This window comes from Rutidosis leptorrhynchoides, chromosome 1, assembly GCF_046630445.1.
Source record: "Rutidosis leptorrhynchoides isolate AG116_Rl617_1_P2 chromosome 1, CSIRO_AGI_Rlap_v1, whole genome shotgun sequence".
NCBI classification, from domain to species: domain Eukaryota; kingdom Viridiplantae; phylum Streptophyta; class Magnoliopsida; order Asterales; family Asteraceae; genus Rutidosis; species Rutidosis leptorrhynchoides.
The window spans coordinates 296,475,802-296,486,232 of NC_092333.1; the positions used below are offsets into that span (position 1 = coordinate 296,475,802).

The following is a 10,431-nucleotide window of genomic DNA, read 5'->3' on the forward strand; positions in this document are numbered from 1 at the left end:
GTTTACAATACAAATATGTTACATCGAAATCAGTTTCTTGAATGCAGTTTTTACACAATATCATACTAACATGGACTCCAAATCTTGTCCTTATTTTAGTATGCAACAGCGGAAGCTCTTAATATTCACCTGAGAATAAACATGCTTTAAACGTCAACAAAAATGTTGGTGAGTTATAGGTTTAACCTATATATATCAAATCTTAACAATAGACCACAAGATTTCATATTTCAATACACATCCCATACATAGAGATAAAAATCATTCATATGGTGAACACCTGGTAACCGACATTAACAAGATGCATATATAAGAATATCCCCATCATTCCGGGACACCCTTCGGATATGATATAAATTTCGAAGTACTAAAGCATCCGGTACTTTGGATGGGGTTTGTTAGGCCCAATAGATCTATCTTTAGGATTCGCGTCAATTAGGGTGTCTGTTCCCTAATTCTTAGATTACCAGACTTAATAAAAAAGGGCATATTTGATTTCGATAATTCAACCATAGAATGTAGTTTCACGTACTTGTGTCTATTTTGTAAATCATTTATAAAACCTGCATCTATTCTCATCCCAAAAATATTAGATTTTAAAAGTGGGACTATAACTCACTTTCACAGATTTTTACTTCGTCGGGAAGTAAGACTTGGCCACTGGTTGATTCACGAACCTATAACAATATATACATATATATCAAAGTATGTTCAAAATATATTTACAACACTTTTAATATATTTTGATGTTTTAAGTTTATTAAGTCAGCTGTCCTCGTTAGTAACCTACAACTAGTTGTCCACAGTTAGATGTACAGAAATAAATCGATAAATATTATCTTGAATCAATCCACGACCCAGTGTATACGTATCTCAGTATTGATCACAACTCAAACTATATATATTTTGGAATCAACCTCAACCCTGTATAGCTAACTCCAACATTCACATATAGAGTGTCTATGGTTGTTCCGAAATATATATAGATGTGTCGACATGATAGGTCGAAACATTGTATACGTGTCTATGGTATCTCAAGATTACATAATATACAATACAAGTTGATTAAGTTATGGTTGGAATAGATTTGTTACCAATTTTCACGTAGCTAAAATGAGAAAAATTATCCAATCTTGTTTTACCCATAACTTCTTCATTTTAAATCCGTTTTGAGTGAATCAAATTGCTATGGTTTCATATTGAACTCTATTTTATGAATCTAAATAGAAAAGTATAGCTTTATAGTCGGAAAAATAAGTTACAAGTCGTTTTTGTAAAGGTAGTCATTTCAGTCGAAAGAACGACGTCTAGATGACCATTTTAGAAAACATACTTCCACTTTGAGTCTAATCATAATTTTTGGATATAGTTTCATGTTCATAATAAAAATCATTTTCTCAGAATAACAACTTTAAAATCAAAGTTTATCATAGTTTTTAATTAACTAACCCAAAACAGCCCGCGGTGTTACTACGACGGCGTAAATCCGGTTTTACGGTGTTTTTCGTGTTTCCAGGTTTTAAATCATTAAGTTAGCATATCATATAGATATAGAACATGTGTTTAGTTGATTTTAAAATTCAAGTTAGAAGGATTAACTTTTGTTTGCGAACAAGTTTAGAATTAACTAAACTATGTTCTAGTGATTACAAGTTTAAACCTTCGAATAAGATAGCTTTATATGTATGAATCGAATGATGTTATGAACATCATTACTACCTTAAGTTCCTTGGATAAACCTACTGGAAAAGAGAAAAATAGATCTAGCTTCAATGGATCCTTGGATGGCTCGAAGTTCTTGAAGCAGAATCATGACACGAAAACAAGTTCAAGTAAGATCATCACTTGAAATAAGATTGTTATAGTTATAGAAATTGAACCAAAGTTTGAATATGATTATTACCTTGTATTAGAATGATAACCTACTGTAAGAAACAAAGATTTCTTGAGGTTGGATGATCACCTTACAAGATTGGAAGTGAGCTAGCAAACTTGAAAGTATTCTTGATTTTATGAAACTAGAACTTTTGGAATTTATGAAGAACACTTAGAACTTGAAGATAGAACTTGAGAGAGATCAATTAGATGAATAAAATTGAAGAATGAAAGTGTTTGTAGGTGTTTTTGGTCGTTGGTGTATGGATTAGATATAAAGGATATGTAATTTTGTTTTCATGTAAATAAGTCATGAATGATTACTCATATTTTTGTAATTTTATGAGATATTTCATGCTAGTTGCCAAATGATGGTTCCCACATGTGTTAGGTGACTCACATGGGCTGCTAAGAGCTGATCATTGGAGTGTATATACCAATAGTACATACATCTAAAAGCTGTGTATTGTACGAGTACGAATACGGGTGCATACGAGTAGAATTGTTGATGAAACTGAACGAGGATGTAATTGTAAGCATTTTTGTTAAGTAGAAGTATTTTGATAAGTGTATTGAAGTCTTTCAAAAGTGTATAAATACATATTAAAACACTACATGTATATACATTTTAACTGAGTCGTTAAGTCATCGTTAGTCGTTACATGTAAGTGTTGTTTTGAAACCTTTAGGTTAACGATCTTGTTAAATGTTGTTAACCCAATGTTTATAATATCAAATGAGATTTTAAATTATTATATTATCATGATATTATCATGTATGAATATCTCTTAATATGATATATATACATTAAATGTCTTTACAACGATAATCGTTACATATATGTCTCGTTTAAAAATCATTAAGTTAGTAGTCTTGTTTTTACATATGTAGTTCATTGTTAATATACTTAATGATATGTTTACTTATCATAGTATCATGTTAACTATATATATATCCATATATATGTCATCATATAGTTTTTACAAGTTTTAACGTTCGTGAATCACCGGTCAACTTGGGTGATCAATTGTCTATATGAAACATATTTCAATTAATCAAGTCTTAACAAGTTTGATTGCTTAACATGTTGAAAACATTTAATCATGTAAATATAAATCTCAATTAATATATATAAACATGGAAAAGTTCGGGTCACTACACTACAGACCCGGAACACAGATGAGAAATCCGTGGGGTGGCCTCATTCTATCTTTGGACTAATCTGAAGTTGGTCAGTGTAGTGTTCTGTTGCTAAGCGGTTAAAGTTTAGAGTGAGAAAGTACTGTGTGAGAGAGAAAGTGTACTTTTCTCTCTAACTGAACTGAACTTAAATTGTTTAAGTTCCTCTAACAAGGAAGGTGGACCATTGGGATGGATATGAGTTTGGTGCTAGAGTGGTACCAAAGAGGAAGCTTCAACCCCGTCCCTATAAGTAGCATCAATCCAAGAGGAGCCTGTACTCCCAGGGCTGGGAATAGAGGGTAGAGGTAGGGAAGCCCTTTCCTCAGCTACAAAAAGCACAACATAGGGCATGGCCTCCGTATTGATGAGCGCTCGAAAAGCACAACCAGTTACGAAGGCCAGAGTCAAAGAGCATCCCATCTTTATCAAAATGCTAGAGAGGGCCTTCTCTTTGTCTTTCCTCTATCTTCCCGGGTCTCCTGCGCCTTCCCACCCTTTTCTTGTGTCGAAGACTAGGAAGACGAATAACCCCTCCCAAGGACTTGGAGTGCATCTTTTGTTGTTTCCACTGCTTTAAGTGATTGCTACGACCACGAAGAAACAACAAATCCCAACTATGACCCAGAGGGTCTATTTATAGGCGTAGAATGTCCGAAATTCTCGGAAACATGTGTCCAACGCTGATTAATTCAGTTATGCGATATATCTGGAACCGCCTTTGGCATGGGCTAGCGTGGCTGCATGCTGCTCACGTGCCTAATCAAGGGCTTAAGCATAGAAGCTGTCTGCAGGGCTTTAGCATGACCTGGGAGGCCTGCTAGGGGCTGGACGGATATTTATAAAAAATTGTTTACAATTGCTATCTTTTATGATTTTCAATCCTTTCTTTCGCATGAAAACGATGCTTTTATGCGTGTATCCCCCAAGATACGCCATTAAGTCTCTCCAATTTAAAGATTTTATTTTTGTAAATAATAAAGTCTTTAAACTAAAAAATAAAGAGTGCCTTTGCCTTTTTCCTTGGGAACATAAACCTGCCACAGCCGTCTGTGTCTCTGCAACAGCAGTTATTTTTTGATGATTGTCTACAAAAGTGCCTTTTTAATTTTTTGAATATTATGTTTATTTAAATTGGTATCTTCACATACCCTTTATGCTTGACCCGTGGCGAATTATAGTCCTTTCGATTTACATCAACTATTTGCCTTCTCGCATTATTTAAACCTCATTTTTACTGTTTCTCATTCACTCCAACCCTAATTACACCTTCATTTACCTTAAACCTCTGCAAATCTTCATCATTATCTAATCAATGGCTACCATAAATATAAACAATATTTGTAGCAGAATTTCTTCTACATACTTAGATCGCGTCAGAGCCCTTTTTCCAAAAAAATTTGTGTCGATGTTGTAATACCTCTAGCATATGAGCGTGCGTCAAATCCACTTCCTGGAAAATTTGCCATCTATGGTCGTTTGTTATTTTACTCCTTTCATTGCATTACTTTTACGACATTCTATTTGAATGTTTGCAGTTTTTACGGCGTTAGCGTTGGTCAATTTGAACCTGCGTTGATTCGAAAAATCATGCTTCTTGAGATGGACTATAATGCTCACAATATTACACCGTCTATTTGCCTTTTTTGTCATCTTGCTACTGTTAAATCTTGTGATAAGGGGTGGTTATGTGTCTCAAATTTTAACGGGTTTTTTCTTACCTCAAGTGATGTTTCAGAAGATTGGCAAAATATCCTTTTCTTTATCAATAGCGATACAATTCCCAGCACCTCATTAAAGGCTTGTTATTGGTGTACCTCACTCGAGCCTCCTAAAATTACCTATCCTAGACTGTCAGCAGATGAGTGAAAACTACTGAATATGAATGTTAATGAAAGAATTCCTGATAGACGTTATCCGTAGCATATGTTAGCTTTATGTACAATTAACGCAGAGTGGGATGAATTAGCATGCAGTGTTGCTATTGTGATGTTAAAGAACAAAGGTATGTTAAAATTGATAATTGTTGTTTCTCTTTCATTATGTTTATAATAATTGTGAATTTTTGCCGTTTCAGTGATTACTCCGCTCACCGCTCCGTGTCATATAAAGTATGATGAGCTGAAATTCTCATCTAAAAAGATGGTTGATGAAACGCTTGAGAAAAGCGTGTCTGATAATGAGCCTGTGGATGAGTCAGCCTTGACTAGTGTAAACTCACGCAAACGTCGTGCTGCTGGTAACCTCTCTTTTGAATGCATTGCAGAAGAAAACCTTTTTTGCTTTTTTCACATGCCCAGTAATGGTGGCTATTATAATGTTGACCCACCTAGATATCCCTTATTGAATTTTGAATCATCATATTCGGACTGGAAAAAGTTTATTAATAATAAATGTTGTCTTGATTCAGCTACACCTTCTGAAGGAGGAGCACAAAAGAGGCTCGCTCTTCTGCCTCCCGTTTAGCGTGACACGATAGGCAAAAGTAGTTCACAAATAAACCTCCCCAAATTAGACACAACCAGTTTATGAAATACCTAGAAGCGATGGTGTCACCATCAAATACCTGGAAGCGATGGTGTTACCATCACTTGTCAATTTCTTCGAGACTTTATCCAAGAGTGATGCTTATAAATCTCGAGCACAAGGCATTATCTAGAACATTGCCTCAGAATTTGGCAACTTGAAATTCTTTGAGCGTTCTGATCAAGTGCATTGAGATAAATCAGAGAGAACTGAAAAGGATTCTAAATTGGCAAAAACTGCCAAATTTGAACTGGATGCTGCAATTGCTGCAAAGCGTACTTCAGAAGCTCGTACTAGTGAGCTGGAAATGAAAGAGAAATGGTATGTGCATAAGATTGAAATCTTGACCAATTCTAAAGCGACTTTAAAAGAACAACAGTAGGGAAGCAACAATGAGACAAGACGTCTTGCTGCAGGTATCCCTAAGATTGTAAAGAAAGCATTTAGTTTTGAAGCATTGACCAAACCATTCGACGAATTCATTATTGTTGTGTTAGACGCTGAACGGATAAGGTTTCTTGATACATTGAAGAAAAAAGTGCCTAATTTTCCTGATCGACTGCCTGATGTCATTACGTCACAACTGAAACTAGATGCTATTGATAGGGTTAAAGTAGTAGGGGATCAAATAGAACAATTGTCATTCCATGAGTTAGAAAGTATTTGTAATGACCCTACTTTATCGGTTGATGACATTTGAATTTCAAACTGTGATATGTAATGCTTATTATGTTTTGAATTCAAATATGAAATAGACATGTATTTTAATACTTTGTTTTATTTTTGCCAAAGCTTTACATGCTTGATTTAAAGAATCAAAGGTATTGGCTAGCCATGTATTATTTTAAGTTTTTTACGTCATGACGGTCGTAGATACAATCTGTTGCCTAAATGCTCAGCGGAGTCTACGTCATCCGCTGCCATATCAACCTTTTGTGTACGATTGAACTTCTGCCACCGAGAACAAATTTCTCTTATGCGGGAAGGGATGACACACATCGTTGTGACATCTGATTAAAAATCCTTGGCCAGATAAAAATATGAATATTTTGCTACAAGAATAATTATTTCAATTCATATTACTTAAAGAAATTTTTACATTTATGATTGCATCTCATATTCAAAATAGTTGATCAGGCTACTTGAATATGCAATACTATGCATAAAATTTCTTTAAACTCATTGCATTCCATGTTCGCTGCATTTCCTCACCGGAGGGCGCTACAAGGGTATAGGACCCATTAGGATGTGACTTCATCATCTTGTACGGCTCTTCCCATCATGGCCCCAGCGTCCCTTGTTTTACTTGTCTGCTTGCTTCATTTTCCCTTAACACCAAATCTCCTTCTTTGAATTACACGTACTTTACTCATTTATTATAATATTTGACCATTCGCTGCTTAGCGTATGCTTTACGGATAGCGGGCATAATACGTCATTCTTCCAGTAAATTCAAATTTTCACGCAAGGCGGATGAATTGTTTTCAACATCAAATGCCAAAACTCTATATGTGGATACACGGATTTCTGCTAGTATGACTGCTTCAGTACCATACAGCAAGATAAACGGCGTCTCGCCCGTACTCTATTTTAGTGATGTACGGTGAGCCCACAAAACATACACAACTTCGTCTACCCACTTTGTCTAACTTAAACCCAGCCTGGCCTTAATGCCAGCTACAATTTCCTTGTTTGTTACTTCAACTTGCCCGTTTGCCTGTGGGTGAGTAACATAAATGAATGTTTGCTTAATGCTTAACTCTTCACACCAACTTTTGAACGGATTCTCTGCAAATTGTTTGCCATTATCACTTACAATTTCATTTGGCAAACCATATCCGCAAACAATGTCGTTCCACACAAATATTTTCATGTTTTCACCCGTTATCCATGTTAAAACTTTTGCCTCTACCCACTTAGTGAAAAAAAAAATCAATTGCAACCACCAAAAATCTTGCATTTCCAACACTCCTGGGAAATGGTTCCACTATATCAATTGCCCACTTACAGAATGGCCATGCAGACGAAACTGCTATTAAATCATATTTCGGTAAATGCTGTACAGTTTCGTGCCGCTGACATGCATCACATGATTGTTTCTGCAGTATCTCTTTAAATAGTTTGTCAATAATATCCTTACCTCATAATCCGTGCTACAATGGTTCTATAACCAGAATGCTGTGCACAAAAACCTTCGTGCATCTCTTTCACCACATCCACAGCTTGTTGTGGTGCCAAACACCTCAAATTTGGGCCATTGTAAGATTTTCTGTAGAGCACACCGTTCTCCAATAAGTAGAGTGGAACACTTACCTTTATCCGTCTTTATTCTGTGACATCGTCTGGAAGTGTTCCATCTTGCAATTACTTAACATAAGGAGTCATCGAGCACTCTCCCCCTTCCTCAACTGTTGCTATTACTACCTTTTCATCGATTGACTTTTCCTTCAAAACCTCCACCAAAACCTTTTTATGTAAATGATCGAAAGTTAATGTTTCTAACTTGCTCAACACATCTGCTTTTTGTTCTTATTTCTTTATATTTGCACAACTTCCAGAGTTTCAAAATTCTTTGAAACCTTTTTAACAAATTGTAAATATCGCTTCATTGATACATCTTCTGCCTCAAATGCCCTGTTGACCTGTTGTGCAACAATATGAGAGTCCACATAAGCACGTAAATGCTTAATCCCAATCTCAAACTCTCTACGGAGGCCGGATAGAAATGCCTCGTACTCTGCTTCATTGTTAGATGCATAAAAACAAAACTTAAGTGCATACGTATGTTCTTCTCCTTCTGGATTTGTAAGCACAAATCCTGCACCTACTCCTTCTTCACTTGATGCTCCATCAGTGTGTAACTCCCATATGCGATTATTGGTTTTAGCTTTTTGTGGATAATCTACTTTCTCAGTTGTTTCTAAAAGGAAATCTGCAAAAATCTGTCTTTTAACAGCATACCTTGGTGAAAAATTTATTTCATATTCCCCCAACTCTACTACCCATTTTGCTAAACACCCTGATGATTCTGTGTGTTTCAAAATTTACTTAATTGGTTGGTCTATTAAGACGAGAATTGGATTTCCTTGAAAATATCATCTCAACCATCTAGCTGTGTGAACTAGAGCGTAAACCAATTTTTCAATAGGTGGATAATTGATTTCACTTTGTTGTAACAACTTGCTAACAAAATATATTGGCATATAGAGTATTAATGGCTTCTGCTGATAGTGCCATATAGAGTATTAACGTTTCTCCTGCTATTGGTGCAGTCAATGTTGGTAGTTCTTTTAAAAGTTGCTTAACGTCCTGGAAGGCTGCTTCGACTTTCGCTGTCCACACAAATTTTTTTTTATTTAAACAACTATTTAATACTTTCATGAATGGTAACAAGCGTTCTGCTGCCCTTGATAAAAACCTTGTTAGTGCTGCCAATCTTCTGTTTAAACTTTGTACCTCTTTCTTTGTTTTTGGGGAAGTCATATCTTCAATTGCTTGAATTTTTTTTAGATTCGCTTTTATTCCCCTCTCTGTGACAACATGACCTGAAAATTTGCCTTCCTCAACACCAAAAGTGCATTTCTTAGGATTTAACTTCATGTTGATCTTTCGCAATGACTCAAAAGTCACAAGAATATCCCTAAGCATGCTTTCCTCTGTGTCGCTTTTTATAACAATGTCGTCAACATAGGCTTCCACATTCCTACCAATTTGATCTCTAAATGCCATATCAATGACATGTTGGTAAGTTGCTCCTGCATTCTTCAATCCAAAAGGCATTTTCACATAACTAAATATTCCATCCGCCGTGTGAAAAGCTGTTTTATCCTGATTCCGTACTACCATAGGAATCTGGTGATATCCCTTGTAGGCATCTAAAAAAGACTTAAATCAATATCCACTTAAAGATTTCACATTCCAATCTATTTATGGCAAAGGGTAATTATCCTTCGGACAAGCTTTATTTATGTCTGTAAAATCCACATACATCATCCATGTGTTATTTGGTTCTTCGGCATTACTAGATTTGCTACCCAGGTTTGATATTTGACTTCACTTAATATCCCAACATCTACTAAATTTCTAATATATTCCCTAAGAAACTTGGTCCGTTCAGGGGCCATGCCTCTTTTCTTTTGACAAACTGGTGGAACATTAGGATTCACATTAAGCTTATGCTCAACAATATGCCGTGGTACTCCAGTCATGTCAGAAACTTACCATGCAAATACATCTAAGTTGGCTGCTAAAATATTGTAAAGCTTTTCTTTTGTTTTGTTTGTTAATGTATTACCAATGATAAGTTTTTGGTCTGGGAATGCTGGGTTTGGTGAGACTGATCCATCATCATGAATGATTGGTTTAACAGTGGTTCGATATATTTGAACACATTTAATTGCTCTTTTTCGTTCTGCGTATAGCATTGTGACTCCAGCTGGCGTAGGAAACTTCATCATTCTATGTACTGTTGATGTTACAGCTCCAAATATCATCATAGATTATTGTCGTAAAATGACATTGTATTGTGAATTCTACTTTACTACAAGAAACTCGATATAAGCTGTTCTTTTCAATGGTGATCTTCCCAATACCACTTCTAAGAGTATGCTTCCTTCTGACCATGATGGATCATTGGCAAAAATTGCCAAAGGAACAAGTGTGTCTTTCATTGTTTCCTTTACTCTTTTCGGTAATTGCATAAAACAATGCTTGTACATGATATCTGCTCCTGCACCAGTATCGGTATATATTCCTCCAATAATACAATTTGCTATTCTAGCTTCAATGACCACTGGAGCATCAGACGGATTAGTATTAAGCAAAGATGGGAAAGCAATTAACTCTTGTTTC

General features: G+C 35.6%; 1 protein-coding gene across 1 annotated transcript; it reads right to left on the minus strand.

The window, feature by feature from the left end:
* Positions 1-7,225: 7,225 nt before the first annotated feature.
* LOC139898650 (uncharacterized) lies at positions 7,226-10,073 on the minus strand. The gene is made up of 7 exons (XM_071881411.1): positions 9,875-10,073; positions 8,769-9,455; positions 8,160-8,512; positions 7,949-8,046; positions 7,721-7,849; positions 7,661-7,679; positions 7,226-7,567 (listed from the first exon to the last, which is right to left on the minus strand). Exons 1-7 carry the CDS (start codon positions 10,071-10,073, stop codon positions 7,226-7,228), a joined length of 1,827 nt encoding a protein of 608 aa, XP_071737512.1.
* Positions 10,074-10,431: the final 358 nt, after the last annotated feature.

What these genes read in the sequence shown, in the direction of transcription:
- LOC139898650 (XM_071881411.1), bottom strand. Translation starts at nt 10,073, where the DNA reads ATGATATTTGGAGCTGTAACATCAACAGTACATAGAATGATGAAGTTT. An exon ending in TCTATATGCCAATATATTTT is followed by an intron (nt 8,513 to 8,768) that starts GTTAGCAAGTTG and finishes AGATTTTTGCAG; the next exon opens with ATTTCCTTTTAGAAACAACT. An exon ending in ATTTACAATTTGTTAAAAAG is followed by an intron (nt 8,047 to 8,159) that starts GTTTCAAAGAAT and finishes TTACATAAAAAG; the next exon opens with GTTTTGGTGGAGGTTTTGAA.